General features: G+C 36.6%; 5 protein-coding genes across 5 annotated transcripts; 3 read left to right on the forward strand and 2 right to left on the reverse strand.

Annotated features, from left to right (window-relative positions):
* Positions 1-281: 281 nt before the first annotated feature.
* LOC106336037 (PRA1 family protein B6) lies at positions 282-1,217 on the forward strand. Its single transcript, XM_013774749.1, has one exon. It carries the CDS (start codon positions 385-387, stop codon positions 1,039-1,041), a length of 657 nt encoding a protein of 218 aa, XP_013630203.1. The 5' UTR covers positions 282-384; the 3' UTR covers positions 1,042-1,217.
* Positions 1,186-3,345, reverse strand: LOC106336036 (sorting nexin 2B-like). The gene is made up of 5 exons (XM_013774748.1): positions 2,292-3,345; positions 2,017-2,226; positions 1,671-1,931; positions 1,499-1,585; positions 1,186-1,406 (listed from the first exon to the last, which is right to left on the reverse strand). The coding sequence occupies exons 1-5, from the start codon at positions 3,147-3,149 to the stop codon at positions 1,326-1,328; spliced, it is 1,497 nt and encodes a 498-aa protein (XP_013630202.1). The 5' UTR covers positions 3,150-3,345; the 3' UTR covers positions 1,186-1,325.
* Positions 3,346-5,067: 1,722 nt separating this feature from the next.
* Positions 5,068-7,416, forward strand: LOC106329624. The gene is made up of 14 exons (XM_013768310.1): positions 5,068-5,233; positions 5,305-5,382; positions 5,455-5,620; positions 5,695-5,809; positions 5,893-5,940; positions 6,172-6,236; positions 6,311-6,371; positions 6,468-6,515; positions 6,598-6,645; positions 6,733-6,773; positions 6,857-6,971; positions 7,048-7,094; positions 7,208-7,280; positions 7,363-7,416. The coding sequence occupies exons 1-14, from the start codon at positions 5,068-5,070 to the stop codon at positions 7,414-7,416; spliced, it is 1,125 nt and encodes a 374-aa protein (XP_013623764.1).
* Positions 7,417-8,306: 890 nt separating this feature from the next.
* LOC106333164 lies at positions 8,307-9,456 on the forward strand. Its single transcript, XM_013771639.1, has 3 exons — positions 8,307-8,598; positions 8,682-8,789; positions 8,969-9,456. The coding sequence occupies exons 1-3, from the start codon at positions 8,452-8,454 to the stop codon at positions 9,215-9,217; spliced, it is 504 nt and encodes a 167-aa protein (XP_013627093.1). The 5' UTR covers positions 8,307-8,451; the 3' UTR covers positions 9,218-9,456.
* A 4,610-nt stretch (positions 9,457-14,066) lies between these two features.
* LOC106332657 (gibberellin 20 oxidase 3-like) lies at positions 14,067-15,659 on the reverse strand. The gene is made up of 3 exons (XM_013771135.1): positions 15,020-15,659; positions 14,608-14,929; positions 14,067-14,505 (listed from the first exon to the last, which is right to left on the reverse strand). Exons 1-3 carry the CDS (start codon positions 15,565-15,567, stop codon positions 14,239-14,241), a joined length of 1,137 nt encoding a protein of 378 aa, XP_013626589.1. The 5' UTR covers positions 15,568-15,659; the 3' UTR covers positions 14,067-14,238.
* Positions 15,660-16,379: the final 720 nt, after the last annotated feature.

Here is a 16,379-nt window from a genome sequence, read left to right on the forward strand (position 1 = left end):
GATGCACCCAAATCTGATTCTACCGGTAAAAAAGCTTCTAAAGATGGATACAATCTAAAGCTTGTCAAAAGAAAGTGAAAACCCTAGGAGTTACTTCAGATGCACACAACCAAATTGCTAATTTTTATTGTAAAGTTTTAAGGTTTACTAGTAAGAAACAGAGACGTAGAATGTGAAAGATGTGTAATGATGTAATAAACACATAAAGGCATACAGACTAATCATTGTTCAATAAATAAAAAGAAAGAAAGAAGTTAAAAGCACATGCTAGTAGCCGACACTATGAAGTAAAGGCCAGCGAACGTGAAAGCCTATCACTTTTTTAGATCCCTTTATGTATATTCGTCACTCTTGACTGTGTCTGAAAACTAGATCTGTCTCTCAATGGCTTCTCCTCTTCTCCCAACTTCAACTTCTCCTGATCACCTCCCAACAGGTGGTAATGATCCACCGTTGCTGAGCTCTCTACGCGTCCTCTTTTCCCGCGTTCTATCCTCCGCCCGCCACGCTACATCCGACGCTCGTCCCTGGGCAGAACTTATCGACCGGTCAGCGTTTTCACGGCCACCATCTCTCTCCGAGGCAGCATCACGCGTAAGAAAGAACTTCTCCTACTTCAAATCAAACTACATAACCTTAGTGGCCTTCTTGCTTGCGGCCTCTCTCCTCTCGCATCCTTTCGCACTCTTCCTCCTCGCGTCCCTCGCCGCTTCTTGGCTTTTCCTCTACGTGTTCCGCCCCTCGGATCAGCCGCTGGTCATCGGAGGACGCACGTTCTCCGACCTGGAGACGCTGGGGATGCTCTGTCTTTGCACTGTGGTGGTGATGTTCATGACGAGCGTCGGTTCGCTCTTGATGTCCACGCTGGCTCTTGGGATGATGGCTGTGGCCGTGCACGGCGCGTTTCGTGCGCCTGAAGATTTGTTTCTTGAGGAGCAAGAAACCATTGGATCTGGTCTTTTTAACTTCTTTAACCAAAATGCTACAAACGCAGCAGCTGCTGCTATTGCCACATCCGCCATGTCACGCGTTCGAGCCTAAGCTCACTAAACATACTATTTTTCAACATTTGCCAAAAATTTAATAAAATTATTCATATATTTGTATACCATTGAATTTATTCACTCCTTTCGTTTTTATTACAGTTTTTGTTAATTATTCCTCAACAATATGTGGACTTGGATGTAATAAATTCTTCTAAACTTGTTTATGGAGTATTTAACTATTTTTGTTTTTGTTGTTTGTTTTACACCAAAGTGAAACTGAGTAAAGCACAAAACCATGAGTAAAGAATAAGAATAAGAAAATTACAGGCTGCTCTCTTGTTAAGAGCTCTCTCTATTGTATTGACTAGTCTCCTCTGCAACCTTTGCCCACACATTGGCCATCTTCTCTGCATATCCAACCTGCAAGAGATAAGATAACGCTAAGAGAGCATCCATTTCATGTAAGAACTTCCTCTAAACATTAAGACCTCACTCATCTAATAACAATGTACCTGGTTAACAACAAAGCCCTTCATCATACTCAAGAAGTCTGCACGCCTTTCTCTGTCCAGCCTTTCAACTTCACTCCGGTTATTTTCCTGTCATGATAATACATATTCACATAAGACTTCAAATCGGCATATAACCTTTGTTATGTATATGGGGATTGACTGAAACCACCACCTTGATCCGCTCATAGTCCCTGATGGCTACATTCTTGGCGTCTTCAGTGGCTTTGATGGTTTCTTTTAACTCTTCTATCTTCTTAATCCTTGACTTGTCCCCGCCAAATACCTTCGACGACGCAGCTTCTAGCTTCTCTGCTCTTCCTTCAAGTGAAGAAACCTCGGACAGAAGCGTCTGCACTGTCAGTAAAGCACTAGATCTATCTGCAAATGCGCCCTGGACCGCCATCATTACGCCAAGGTAATCGTGGAGTGTATCCTGACATCAAACAACACTTCCTCAATTAAAACCAAAGCCTTTTGCAAACGAGGCCTGAATAAACTCTTCATATCTACAACATTACCAAATGCTTGACCGTCTGAGAGTTCAGTTCTCTGTAAAACCTGCTAGCTTTCACAGCCGCGGTGGCTAAGTTCTTCATATCATTGGCACGAGCTCGTTGAGAATTGAAGACAGCTTCTTCGTTCTCGAACTTCGTCAACTTAATGAACGCTAATCCCAACTCCCCCATCGTCTCCCCCATGTCTTGCTGTGCCTTGACAAGTGTTTCAGCCTACAGAAATATAAAAACTACTGAGCTTAGCAATACATAATAGCATAAATGAAGTTAACAAGTACCTGCTGTGAGGCATTAATGATCTCTTTCTCAAGATCATGCATCCTCTCCTTCCTCTCCAAAAACTCTTTATCTTCCTCCACAACAGCTGGTTTAGCTCCACCCCAGTCATTAGAAACCGACTGTCTAAGCTCCTTAAACAACCTAAACAAATCTCTACCGCTTCTAGCCGGCTGAGCCACCTCAACCACAGAGACACCACCATCCAACACCCTAGACGCCACATCTGTTCCCACCTTCAAGTGGTTTAACTTCCCTTCCACTTGAAGAAACACTTTCAGCTCATCACTACTCCTAATCACAGGATGTGAAGCAAGCCTGCGCAAGTACTTCTCCAAAGCAACTCTCCTCTGCTCAACAAACTCTTGCCTTTGCATCACTTGGCTCTCCACCACGCTCTTATCCGGCCTCGGCGGAATACAAAATCCCTTATAAGACTCAGCTAACCTATCCCCCAATGCAACAACGTCTCTAAACCGTCTCCTCACGGTAAAGTCGGAACCTTTATACTCAGGGAGATTCGTTCTTGTTGTAATCAGGTACGTGACGTAAGTGCTTCCTCCGGAAAGCATGGAGCTTGCTGTTTCCTGCTCCTTCTGGGGGCTGGAGACAGTGATCTTGATGTAATCGGAGGAGCTGGAGGAAGACGGAGATCTAGAGAGTGTGTCTGAGGAATCATCTGAGGCGTTGTTGTTGTCATCGAAAGGGCTGAAGATAACGTCGGCGTAAGACGGAGGCTCGATGTAAGAGGTGCCGCCGTTTGGAGGAGGCAAGGCGGAGAGTGGATCGGAATCTGCCGGAGTTACGATAATCGGCGGCGGAGAGAGATGGGAGTCTTCGTCGTTCTCTGAGCCCATCATTTTTGGTGTGAGTGATGAATCTAATTTTAGTAAGAATCGAAGAGAGGAAACTGAGATTCCGATGCTGATGAAGCTGATACGGCGGTCGTGAACCGCGATTAGAAGCCGGAGAGGCTAAGTCGCAGCGATGGTGGTGGTGACGGAGGAGACTGGATTGATTACTGTCGTGAAGTCCCCGTCAATGAACCAAATTGGGGAAGATGAGATGAGATTCGGGTCATGTTGAATACTTTAGATGGGCTTTGACCCGACTCGGCCTTATATGTACGGCCCAATTATACAGCTAATTCTCAAACGTGATCGGCATATCCCCGCATCCAAACGAGATGCATGGATTTCACTTGCTTCTTTCTTCCAATGTCCTCTAACCAAGAAGCTATTTTTGTGTGGTGTGTGCTACAAAAAAAAAATATTTTATAAAATGTTGTGAAGTGTAAGAAATATATAGTTACGTCTATATAAAATTATTAAGTAGTTTATCGACATTTCATTGAAATTACGACGATGTTTCTTTGACGGATAAATTATCCAAATTTCAAAAAAGTCTATTATCATTGACCTTATGATGAGCTCCATCATCCATTTCATTGAAATTACAACGATGTTTCTTTCATGGATAAATTATCCAAATTTCGAAAAAGTCTTATTATTGACATTATGATGAGCTCCACCATCCATGTGAGTTGACACACTTTACATTAGTGGTGAGGTGCAATGCGCAGAGAGCCTTTCCGTTTATTTTATTTGTTTAAATGAACAGTTGCCAAGCAACTTCACTTCACCACACAAACATTATTTAACAAGTTTGGACCCATTGCATTGGGTCTTTAAATAATATATTTAAGAAAGCCCAAGTCTAAAACAATCTTTTATGATATCTACAAAGCTTTCTATCTACACCTCATTACCCACAAAACTTCTCAACTCATGACAAGGAGCTTCTCTCACACACTTTTGCCCCTTTTTATAAAGCGCGCCAAAAAACTCTGTTCTATTCTATCACACCAAACCTGAATTAACTACCAAAGACTCTTCTTCTCCCCCCTCACTGCTCATAATATTCCTTTTCCTTTGTCTTCTTATTAGGCTGCAAAGATGTTGGACATAGCGTATGAATTGGTGGGACAAGCCACGTCGAACTCGCTTCTTATGTTCTGTTTCTGCAACCTCATCATAGTAATAATCATCACTGGATCATCAAAACCCGGTTCTACGGATTCTCAAGATTACTCATTTACTAACCCTGTGAGCTTCAACAACCTTTCTTCTGAAGATCATGATTGTTGTGGTGACAATGATGATCATGAAGAGATGATTGTCATTGATGTTCAAGACGAGTCTCTGACCGATCCCTCCAGCATTCCAGACGAATTTGAGGACAAAGAAAGCTGCCAATGTTGTCATGATGATGATGAGGAGGAAGACGACGAGGATGATGATGATGAGAGTAATGAGGAAGATGTTGAAGAGGAAGAAGAAGACGATGAGTTAAGAAAGAGAGCAGAAGAGTTTATAGCAAAAGTCAACAATGAATGGAAGCATGAGAAGCTTAGAGCTTTGAACTTAGTTTATTGATTTTGATAAAAAAATTAAACCGTTAGACATACTTTTTTTTTTTTACCTTTGTGTAACTTTGTACCATAGTTTTTTTTCTAAGGTTAAATAAAGTGTGACATACTTTATTTCCATTTAATCCTAAGATTTTCATACAAACAGTAATAAGTTTAACCTCTGTAATTAGCCAACGGCCTTCGTTTAAACACCATTATTTTGTAACCACGCCATACAGGTATGCGCCGTTGCCTTCTTTTTCTTGTTCCTACAAATTTTCTAGAGACAGAGAGAATAAAATGATTATGATCTTGGTTCTGTTCTTATTGATTTAAATCTCCACATTTTTTCTTCATACAATACAATGATGGATCCGGATATGTTTGCAGAAGATCCCTCCTTTGTTGAGGAATTCGACATAGATTTCGAATTCGACGCTCCAAGATTCTATGATTTCTCCAAACCGGAACTCGATTCAGAAACAGAGGAAACAGAGCTTTGGTTTGAATCAGCTGGAAACTATCCTCCTTCACGTAAGATCTTTTGATAATTTTGAAGCTTTTTTTTTTTGTTTCCTGACAATGATTATGCCTTTTTCTCTCAGAATTTAGTTTAAATCTGAGCTGTATATTCGACGATAAGCATCTAAAGATCCCTAAACCCGTCTCGGATAAATACAACGGTATTATATGAAAATTCCTCTGTTTTATGCTCTGTTTTTCTTGCGACTCAAGGCTTTGTTTATGGTAATTAGGGTTCATTTATTACAACCAAACTGCTAAAAATGTTCCCAAGTCGACGCAAAAGTCTAAAATAAAACCTTTCTTACGAAAGAACTCGACTTTGACGAGACCCACTGCTTCTTTATTGGCGAGACAGAACAAACCTCTTGACATTTACTCTGTTCAGCTTCTCACAAGGTACTATAACATGTTTCCTCTTGATCAGTCTTATTTTGTTCCCTAGATTCTATCTAGTTTAAAATGTTTTGTAGATGTCAGAGATCATTAGGGAAGCTCGAAAGCAAGATCTCCCCCTCTATCTTATTATCAATGCCTCAAACACAAGATACCAAAAGGCAAAAACTTGAGTCTGGCTTCTTGCGCAAGGTCTTTTTATACTCACTGCTCTCTCATCTTAAACCCATTTTTTTTGTTTTTGGGACTAATCTTGCTCGCCTTTGTGTAATTAGATATCAAGGTTGGAGCAAACTCCCTTTGTACATAAGGTTCCAAAGAAGGTAATGCACTTAAGGTTATAAACTCGTGAATTTTGAAAATTTTGAGATTCCATTGTTATTGGTTCTTGGATTTCAAAAATCTTATGAGAATCCATTGTTATTGGTTTCACAATCCACATAACTTTTAAAATCTATCAACTTTTAAAATTCACAAACTCTACACAAATTCGTCTCCCAATAACCCCTTTTTATAGTATCATCTTCTTTTATTTAATATATTTGTATCTACAGGTATCAAAAGTAACTGTTCCAAAGGAACCTAACCTTAAGACTGCCCAAAGAGCTACAAAACTGCGGTAAGGACTTCCTTGAAAATTTTTGGTTCCTCAAATGGTATGCTTACTAGTTCTCTGCTGTGAATTTCTTTCAGGTTTAAGGCTAGTTCAGCACCTGAGCAAGTTGAGAGATTTAGCTCTACAATGAATAAAACAGTAAGTGTGTGCTTCTTGTTTGTTTGTTTCTTTCCCTGCAAGAAACTCTCTAGTATAGCAACTACAAATCTTTGTTGTGTCTGAATCCATTTTCAGGCTCAAGAAAGTTCTTTGACATCTTTGCATCGCTCTCAAGATTTTCATGTATGAATCTTCTAAAGGACATTTTGTAACTCTTAATCACACCACAATCTCACCAGCAGTATATTTATTTTTTGTTTTGTAGGAATTTCATCTAAGGACATCTCTTAGAGCCAAGGAACGCTCTTCTAATGTAAGTCTCAAAACTCGCTACACAAAGTTTGTATGTTGTTTGTTGATCTCTCATCTCTCCGGATATAATGATAATTCTCCATTGCAGGCTAAAAATGCACCCACGGATGATCGTACTCACTCCCTAACGTTAGCCCATGGTCTTTTATCTATTTGCATTAACTCATACTGGAATCAAGACTTCTCTGAATATTCTTTCACATCTTGTGCAGGTCAAAGTCCGTTGTGCCTAGAAAGGGTAGGAGAGTGAAGGAATCTCACAGCTCAAAGACAAATATTCAAGTTTATGAATCAAAGATTAGCCATCTAGAATCAAAGGTGATGCAGGTTTCATCTCCCAACAAGAACTATAATCCATGAAAACATAGAACAACATAAACTCATGAAGCTTTTATTCTTATAGGCATCAAAAAAATTTGGTGAAGCAATGGAAATTAAACATGAAAACAAGTTTCTGAGGGTAAGTCACTGATACTGTATATGTTGGTTCTTGAAACTGAAACTATTACATCGTCATTATGGACCATGTGATATATGTAGATGGAGAACCACCGTTGTTTTAGTTCACTGAAGGAATTTGAAGCTCCAAAGGTCACGAACTCCCAAGATGAACATTTTATTGAATCTCTCAGAAAAGTAAGTGAGCATTTTATCATATTCAGCTTGTATTAAATTTGTGTTTTCTTATGAAATTAACAATATTACCTTTTTCCTACAGCTATGTCTCACTTCCGATACTGATTTAGTTGCTCCTTGTATCTCATCTACATAGAGAATTTTCAAGATATTATTTTGCTTGTACAAATTAGACATGGCTATGAAGAGATTTGAGAGTTTTAATGCGCGGGAGGGATCATGCACAGGTATTTGAAACCTAGTGCCTTGCTCTGTCTCATCATTTACTTGTTATATTTGGACCAAACAACACATCTCCATCAAATCATATTTCTTAAACGAGTTTGAATTTTTGTTGCAGGACATTCATCAGGAAGTGCCCAATCGCTCCTTGAGTTTCACAGTTCTCTTAAAGCATATTATATATGTGCTCTTATTAGATGGTAGAAGTTTCATAAATTTGCAATGCTTGTGTTTGATCATCAATGAATAATGTACAAAATTTATACATTGTGATAGAAGCAGAGTCCTTAATGGATGTGTGTGCTTTAAAGAGGAGACTGAAATACTTTTATCAGTGTTGCGAAAAAAAAAGACTTTTATCTAACTCGTGAAATGGGTTGTTTTGGAAAGACATTTTCCACAATTTTGACAATGAACCTCCAGACATATCTGGTTTCTTACGTTAAACATAAATTGACCTAACTTAATTATTTCGTACTGTTATTGAAATGTTCTTGAGAATTAAAATAAATCATGCATGGAGTTTGTTTGGTAGTAGTAGGTGGAGCTCATGGGAAAAGTGGCGCCACGTAACTGACTCATGTTGCTATTTTTCTGCTTCACTTGTTTTCTCTCCCCTTAATACAAATTTGTTTTCTTTTGAATCCTTACACTAGCTAGAATCAGCACCAAACATATTAAAACACCTTCACGGATACGTTGTGAACTGTATATTCTTTTTGAAATATTTATTATTTATTAGTTTTGAACGGGGTATTAATTGTATTCATATTAGTTTTTCATCATTATATTTGACCTAACTCGGTTAACCCCGGAGAGAAAAACTTGTGATTTAATTTGTTTTTGTAAAACATAAATGTGTTTGTGACATGTGGCTTATTTCATTAATGCAAGGTTTGACACGTTGAGTTCTTTGCTATTTATCTTCCTTGGTATCCCGCAGGCAGTAATGTCAAGAAGTTCAAGAATGGCGTCTTTGCAACTCCTCACACTCCTCTTTTTCTTCTTCTTCTTCTTCTTCTTCTTCACTGTTTCAAAATCCATCGATGTCTCGAAGCCTCATGCAGCAGAATCACTTGATATCAATCTCATTCAGGTTTTTTATTTAATTCTTTCTGATTTTTTTTTTCTTTTTTCTGAGCCGTCTGATATTGTTTGTATTTTTCACCGAGGATGCAGAATTTCGGAAGCTGTAGGTACACGGTGATCATCAGGACGAGTTGTTCCTCACCTAGGTACACGAGAGACCAGATCAGCCTCTCTTTCGGGGATGGCTACAGAAACCAGGTTAAGATTATCCTGGCCAAAGTACTAGACCACTTCTGGTGTAACCGGAATGTTTCCATGTTTTTATTTTTGAGGAACTTCATGATTTAGAGTCCCATTTACAACTTGTTGTAACATAGTATACACGTTTCAGAATAGATAAAAGTTTGTATGCATGTTCTCTCGTTTTTCTTGACCAGGTATACGCACCTAGGCTTGACGACCCAGGGTCGAGAGCATTTGAGCGATGTTCATCAGATACATATGAGATAAATGGACCATGTGTACGCCAGATCTGCTATGTATATGTTCACAGGTCTGGTCCAGATGGTTGGGTTCCAGAGAGTGTTCAAATATTCAGTCATAGCTCCAAAGCAGTCACTTTCACTTTTAACACGCATGTCCCTGAAAGCATATGGTTTGGTCATAATTACTGCAACACCATCTAACCCTACCTTCCGGTCTCATCAAACTCCTAATACTTGAAAGGCTTGCTACGTTGCTTAAATGTCTCTCTTATGTAAATTAAATGTCTAGTATCAAACCATTTTTGGTTTGTTTTGCTTCTTCTTCTCGTATGTTTTTACTGGTGAGTGAGACTTCTATGTTATTATTAAATATGGATAGCTAGCTCTTTATACATTGGACTCTTGGTTTGTGTAAATATGATTTGGTTTGTTACTCTTCATCTTGCTGGGCTACATACAGGGGCGGATCTACCCTATACAGCAAGGGGGCAGCTGCCCCCAGTAAAATCTACAATTAAATTAAATTACATAGAGATTATGTAAGATTCTGTAGTTTAGTTGGTTAAAAACCTTCCTATGCCCCTACTAAACCCAGGTTCAAATCCTTCTTAATCCCAAAGACTGATGGGCCTAAATTCAATCCACTTATACAAAAGCACAAAGTAAATTCGCGTCAATATCAACCTCAAAATTATGTGTGTAAATTATTCACATGAAAGACCAAGAAAAAAAAGGGTATAGAAACTAGGGAAATTAGGCCAAGTAGTTTGCTACAAGTTACAGCGATCCAAAGTCCAAACTAAATATAGCAAATGGAATTATTCCCACGAATTAAAATCAGTTTTTATCCTTTTGAAATTCAAGCAATCCAAACCTCACCTATCTATAGAATCCAAAGGATCGAGATTCAAGAAAGCATTTTAAATAAATATTGTAAGAACCCTTTCCTCGACGTAATCTCTGGCCATTACAGTTTAGTTTTTCGTTGAAGACAAAGACAATGGAAAAGACAAAACGACCCAAGGTATAAACAATCATCCCTTACGTAAGCAAAAAGTTAACTCAAGGAAAATCACAATATCAACAATGTCATTCAGGAATTTTTTTTGTTTATCAAAGATTGGGTCTGGCGAGAAAAAAATATATAAATCTTTATAAATTAAAACACATAATATTTCGACATAACTATCTTTTAAGGGATTAAAAAATAGAAAATTGCACCGTATAGCACAAAATAAAATAAAATTGTAATTCACTCTGACGAATTGACGTAACTTACACTGATACAACTTGTATTATATGTAATAATGCATATTTACCCTTTCATTCAACCGGTTCCAACTGCAAAAGAAAATAAAAATAATTTAATATTAGTTGTTGGATAAAGTAAAATGTGGCTTTTCTCTTGTCACAAACCTCTCAAAATAAATTTTTAATAGGTAAAAACTGAGAAGGTAAATAGTTTTCTTCTCTGTTTTTGAACGACTACAAAGGCACCGACTTCATTTATGGAGAAGTTTTTTGGAGGAACAAAAATTTCGCAGCCTCTGTCGGTGATCCAGTTGAAGACTTCGCCGATTCAGAATTTAATAGTTGTGATGGCGGCGTAACGATAAGGTGGAACAACTCTTCCCAGTTCGACTTAATAGAAGCTTATTGAACTGTAAGTTCCGATTTGGGATTCACATGGTCATTCTATTATGCTTTTGATTCATTTCGAGTAAATCAATTGAAAATATTTGAGATATCTGAAAGTGAACCTTTTTGTTGTTGCATGTGTGGTTCAATATTTGGAGACACATTGATCCAAATGTTTGGGATTTTCGTCTTCCTTGTGTTCATTCGATTATACATTTCAATCTACTTCGTAACTAGAGTAAAGTGGAATAAATTTAGCAATCTGCGTTGGTGTGGTTGTCTTCTGTTTGCATATGTTATGTAAATAGAATAACATGAACAACAAAGTAGAATAATACGTGGTGGTTTTGTATAGAATAGTCGTATTTTTATTTGAAGATGTACATAGTATACTATTTAAAAGTTTAGTTAGATTAAACTATTTTCTGTCATCTTCAATGCATTTTATTTGTGTCTTGCTTTTTAGTAACTTCTTATATATGCTTTTTAACAGAATAACATCAGAGATTCCCGATTCGCCTTCATATATCCATATTTCAGAAGAGAATTTCAAGCCCATGAATGTCTGTTAGTGGTGAAAAATAACGACGGTATACCGGTGAATGCATGTCGCCATGTCTGAAAAAAGAAGAGCTGATAGAAAGATCAAAGAAGATGACTGGTGCTTGTTCTATTCTATTATAGATATACAGAATAGATTTGTAGCATGATATGTATTATGTTTCTTGTTACTTTGCATGTAACATTGACACTACCACTGATTGTTTTCATTAATGCCATCATCCTCTCCTTTTCCACCTCTCCACATATAGTCTACTCACATCCTTTAAATGTTGCAATGGAATATTGTTTTGTTCTATTCTATTTGACGAATATATAATGTGATTTTACAGTGAATAAATATGTATTATGTTTTAAAGTTGTATCATTCATATGAATATATGGTTATGCGTTAATCGCACATAAACATTTCATAATTTCACTCAAATGTACTATGCTATTTATTTTATTTCATTCTATTTGGGTTTATGAGTTATATTTGGGTTTAGGGTTTATATTTGGGTTTAAGGTTTAGTAAATATTGTTTAGGTTTTAGTATGTAGAGATTATGGTGAGGTTGGGATCGAGTTTAGTTTTTTAGGGATTGGGATGAGGTTGATATGCTATACTATTTTGGTGATATAGAATAGAATACTTCAAAACTTTCAAGTCATGTAATTGTGCATTCTTGAACTTGCTATCTGTTGAAAATGAAATAGTTTTATGACCAAGTAGTCTTACTACTTCAGTGATATGGAAGAGAACATTCATAAATTTCCAAGTTATGTATTTGTGCCTTTCGGTTTGTTTGTGCTTTTCAGTTCGTTTCAAGCATAGTTAGTGGAGTCTCAAGCATCCCAAACTCGTGTCATTCATAATCTAAGCTGTCACTACTAGTTCCATCACCTATAATACATATGCGGAAACGAAGAATGTGACGTGGGTGATGCACGTGACTTTATGGTGAATAGTGCTCATATTATCTCTTGTCTATATCTTTTTTTGTGGACGTCATCTCTTTTTTTTTTGTTAACTGGATACTTGTAGATTGGAAGGATATATAACTGGATCGCATAGGATGCAAATGTTAGTTTGTGAATTATGTCAAAATCATTGTCATAGACTTAATTATCATTTTCATTTTGGTTATTTTGACCCTTAAAAAATCGAGTCCATCATGTAATACCACTTCATTATCAGCTTTTTCTTTTCTTTTTGGCTATTGTACTACTACAATTACCCCCATAAATTATATAATTGTCTGTGGCATAATGTATCCTTGGTATATAAATAGATACGGGAAAATGTGTTTTGAAATGTAGCTTTTAAGTTTCAGATTTTTGTACTATCTTCTTCGGAAAAATACAAAATACGTTTTATGGAAGAAATCTCAAATGATATAATATAGCACATTCTGACATCTATCATGAAAATGTAATCTCACAAATAGATATTTGTTTTTCTCAGAGAAAAAAATGACAATTCTTTTGAGAGAAATGCATTGGATAGTGAAAGAGCAACATGTTATCTACTGGTGCATGTTACTTCACTTGCTGGACCATACTTTTATTTGCAAGCTTACGAATGCGTTTTTATTGGAGATCTTTGTATTGTATCATAAATGGGATAAGTGGGGAAAAAAAACAAGAAAGACTTAATACGGTGTCGTATAGGGCCTGATTCACCTAATGATGGTTATTTTTTAGAGAAATTGCACCTTTTTATTTATACACACATGTAATAAAAATATAAAGAAAATTTTTACGCTAATGTGGTTTTCTCCTTTCTAATAAGATAGTTCTTTTTAGATTTTTTTTGGTAAGATTCTTTTTTAGAATTTGGTTCTTAGTCTTCATTTTTCTTCAACAAATTTGGTTTAGTCTTGGGTTGGTATTTTTGGTAATAACATAACAAATTTACATAGTCTTACAATTTATATATAATAGCAGAATAATAAAATATTTACTTCTATATTTAATTATATTCCTTTTGCTATAAATAAGTAAGGCTTTACATGAGAATTTCCGTAATTCTATTTCAAATTAATAAAATAGACGACATAAGAAATCAGAATAATAGAAAAATATATTTGCGTTACATTCGAAATTTACAAGTATTGCTATCAACCTAGCAAAACTTAGGCCTATAATCTAATAGGTTTGCAACTTTGATCCATTTGTTGGATATATAAATTTTCGTGTGCACAAAAAGTACAATTTTTAGTTCACTGGAGTTACGCTATACACATTATCAGAGGACAATTGTAGACCCTTTCTATAAAAAACATCAGCCAATTTGTAGACCTATCTTATCTTTACATATATATTTCTTATCGTAATAGATTCTATTTCGAATAAAATAAAAGAAGATGACAAAAGCAAGTACATTGTCTTCTTTTTTTTTGTACATTGTCTTCTAACATGGCACAAGTACAATTAACCATCCAAAAATCTCCAGATAGATTTAGCGATGCACAGAGTGGATTCACTTTTTTCTTGCATGTGAGTTAGACGATGAAAGAATCATATTTAACATTTCTACTAATATAGTCATTTTATTATATCACTATAGACATAGTCATTATTACGTTTTGACAGTTATTAAAAATATAGAACTGGACAAAATCTTAATGGTAGTCTAATGGTTGAATTGTCTTTGATCTCCAAGAGTCCCCTTGTTTAGCTTCGGTGTGGCATTCATGTAGCCCTTTTTTAAATGAGGACCGAGGTATGTACTGGAACAAATGTTATATGTGATAAAGTACTGTTTTCATTTAAGAAAGTAATAATTAATTAAAAATGATCACTAGAGAATATTAAAAAAATATATTATTTACGAACCAAAAATCATAATTGAGTCGGATGGAGAACATATATTTATTTGCTAAATTTATCTTTCACCAAAACAAAATAATTGATACAACAAAAATAAAAAGGCTCCTCAACTAGTTTTGAACATCTCATCTCACTTGTTTCTTTAAAACCCCATATGGAAGTTCTCCAACTACAAGTCAACTTCTGGGCCACATCATTGCCTCCTCATTTTTAGAAACTTCTGCTGTTCTTAAGCCAATTTGAAAACTCTTCAAGAGTGTTCATGTCTGCTCTATAATGTTCTTGTGTGAACTCAAGAAACATAGACCATGTAAAATCTGGATACTCTCTTTCAGAGATCACTCCTGCTAGTTCTTCTGGTGGCTTTAGCACTTTATCTCCTTTAGGACATAGGAAAAATGCAAATGACTTCCTTTCACTCTCGCTATTCACCACCGCACGATGCAAACAACTCTTGTACCTTCCATTCGTTAGAGCCTAAATATGACACACACAAAAGAAAAAAAAAATCCAAAAAAATAGTTAATCTTTCTTGTTATTTTATTTACTAATGCATGCACCATCATACTAATTAAGTACCATGAAAGTGTCGCCTATGTTCACCACGACTGCTTTAGGGTTTGGAGGAATGGATTGCCATTTGTTGTCCACGAAAACTTGAAGACCACCGACTTGGTCTTGATGAAGTATGGTTAGCGATGTTGGATCGCAGTGAGGTCCTGTCCCTAATGCAAGATCCGGTTGCTTGCATTGTGGGTAGTAATTCAACCTTAATATCGACTCGTTGTCTTCGAAAAACTCTCTAAAATGTCTTCTCTCGATCCCAAGACTCATTCCAAGAAGCTCCATGATCTTTAGTGACAGAATGTTCATGGCCTCCGCGTATTCTTGATATACCTTCCTGCATAGATAAAATCAACCAAACTTCAGTCTATTTATGGTAACTAGATATTCAAAAGAACGTTTGAAAAATATTTGCTAATTTAATTACCCTAACTCTTCGTATCCATATCCCATTTTCTCAGACACAAAGTCTTTAACGGTTTGGGAATGGCACTTCTCCACGGGAGAGAACTTAAACGACAGCGTTTCCTTCCACGGGAGCTTGGAGGAGAATCTCTCGACAAAGCTACTAGCGTAACCAGAGCTCTGGCCCCACGTCCTCTGAGCCTTCTGTTTCTCACAAGCCGGAGCCTTAAAGAAAGAGTCCATAAACAGATAGGCACGAGACAAGAGAGTCTCATCAATGCCATGGTTAGTGACTAGGAAGAAGCCATGTTTCTTTGATGCCTCAGAGACGAGTCTAGTAGCCTCCGAGACCAAGACCGAGTCGCCGGAGAGGAAACCAGCGAGGTCTATTAGAGGGACTTGGAGAGGTTGAACATCATCGGTAGGTTTCTCGTGGTCAGGCCATACGAACTGTTGAGGTATGTGGTTTGACTGCTGATTCAGGAGATTTGCATCGAAGTTAGAAGGATCCTCTTTGGTTTTGTTTTCATTGAATCTTTGAGGGAGAGTTGCGATGCACTCCATTGCCATTTATGTATATGTATAGATATACTAGTGGAAATGAAAGATCCTTTACAGGTTTCTTTTATGATATATATAAATTACTAACGTTAAGAGGCTTATTTTTGTAGTGGCTGTTTAAGTGGAGAAGCAAAGAGTGATATTTATAGGTGTGTGAGAGAAGCTTAGAGCAACTTTATCGCGGAACCCAAAATGGATTTCTGCATCAAATAAGAGCGTGGACTCCACATTTTTTTGAAAAAACGGTTCCCAAAATTCTCAGTTACGGATCACTTTTGGCCTTTATTACACTATTTTGTGGGCTTCACGACACGTATCGGTCCGCGATTGGTTCCGTTTTAATTTTTTATTTTTTTTAAATCAGATAAAACAAAAAAAAAAAAAAATTTAGAAACCCTCACCCGATAATCATGGTCTCAGGCGTAGGGAATACTAATCAGTGTTTGTGTGTATTTATTTCGTTTTTAAAAATACTTTGTCTTTATTAGTGTGTCAAATCAAAACCTTTGTTTTTATTCCTTTTATTATATACATTTTTCGTTCTATTTCATATACAACTTGTCTCTTTCTCTATATCTTTCAATCATCTAACTTTAGTTACTTAAATGATCATATAATAGTACAGTAAACAAGTTTTTTTAAAGTTAGGGTTGAACCAGTAACCAGTAGGACACACTATTAATGTATCTCATTGTGAAAAATAGCCAAACTTCTAAAACGTTGGCGGTAAAAGTTCGATTTATTATTGAGTCTAGGGACTCAAACCTGCTGACTACGATTTATTATACAAGAGCCGTCCGTTAGAACGTTCATCAAAGAAC

The sequence above is a fragment of the Brassica oleracea genome, chromosome C3, assembly GCF_000695525.1.
Source record: "Brassica oleracea var. oleracea cultivar TO1000 chromosome C3, BOL, whole genome shotgun sequence".
In the NCBI taxonomy this organism is placed as follows: Eukaryota; Viridiplantae; Streptophyta; class Magnoliopsida; order Brassicales; family Brassicaceae; genus Brassica; species Brassica oleracea.

Coding starts and splice junctions, on each gene's coding strand:
- LOC106336037 (XM_013774749.1), top strand. CDS start 385: ATGGCTTCTCCTCTTCTCCCAACTTCAACTTCTCCTGATCACCTCCCA.
- LOC106336036 (XM_013774748.1), bottom strand. CDS start 3,149: ATGATGGGCTCAGAGAACGACGAAGACTCCCATCTCTCTCCGCCGCCG. Junction 1,586..1,670: donor GGGACTATGAGCGGATCAAG/GTGGTGGTTTCA, acceptor TTATCATGACAG/GAAAATAACCGGAGTGAAGT. Junction 1,407..1,498: donor AGGGCTTTGTTGTTAACCAG/GTACATTGTTAT, acceptor TATCTCTTGCAG/GTTGGATATGCAGAGAAGAT.
- LOC106329624 (XM_013768310.1), top strand. CDS start 5,068: ATGGATCCGGATATGTTTGCAGAAGATCCCTCCTTTGTTGAGGAATTC. Junction 5,234..5,304: donor TGGAAACTATCCTCCTTCAC/GTAAGATCTTTT, acceptor TTTTTCTCTCAG/AATTTAGTTTAAATCTGAGC. Junction 7,281..7,362: donor TTATTGAATCTCTCAGAAAA/GTAAGTGAGCAT, acceptor TTTTTCCTACAG/CTATGTCTCACTTCCGATAC.
- LOC106333164 (XM_013771639.1), top strand. CDS start 8,452: ATGTCAAGAAGTTCAAGAATGGCGTCTTTGCAACTCCTCACACTCCTC. Junction 8,599..8,681: donor TTGATATCAATCTCATTCAG/GTTTTTTATTTA, acceptor CCGAGGATGCAG/AATTTCGGAAGCTGTAGGTA. Junction 8,790..8,968: donor GGGATGGCTACAGAAACCAG/GTTAAGATTATC, acceptor TTTCTTGACCAG/GTATACGCACCTAGGCTTGA.
- LOC106332657 (XM_013771135.1), bottom strand. CDS start 15,567: ATGGCAATGGAGTGCATCGCAACTCTCCCTCAAAGATTCAATGAAAAC. Junction 14,930..15,019: donor TATGGATACGAAGAGTTAGG/GTAATTAAATTA, acceptor TTATCTATGCAG/GAAGGTATATCAAGAATACG. Junction 14,506..14,607: donor ACATAGGCGACACTTTCATG/GTACTTAATTAG, acceptor TGTCATATTTAG/GCTCTAACGAATGGAAGGTA.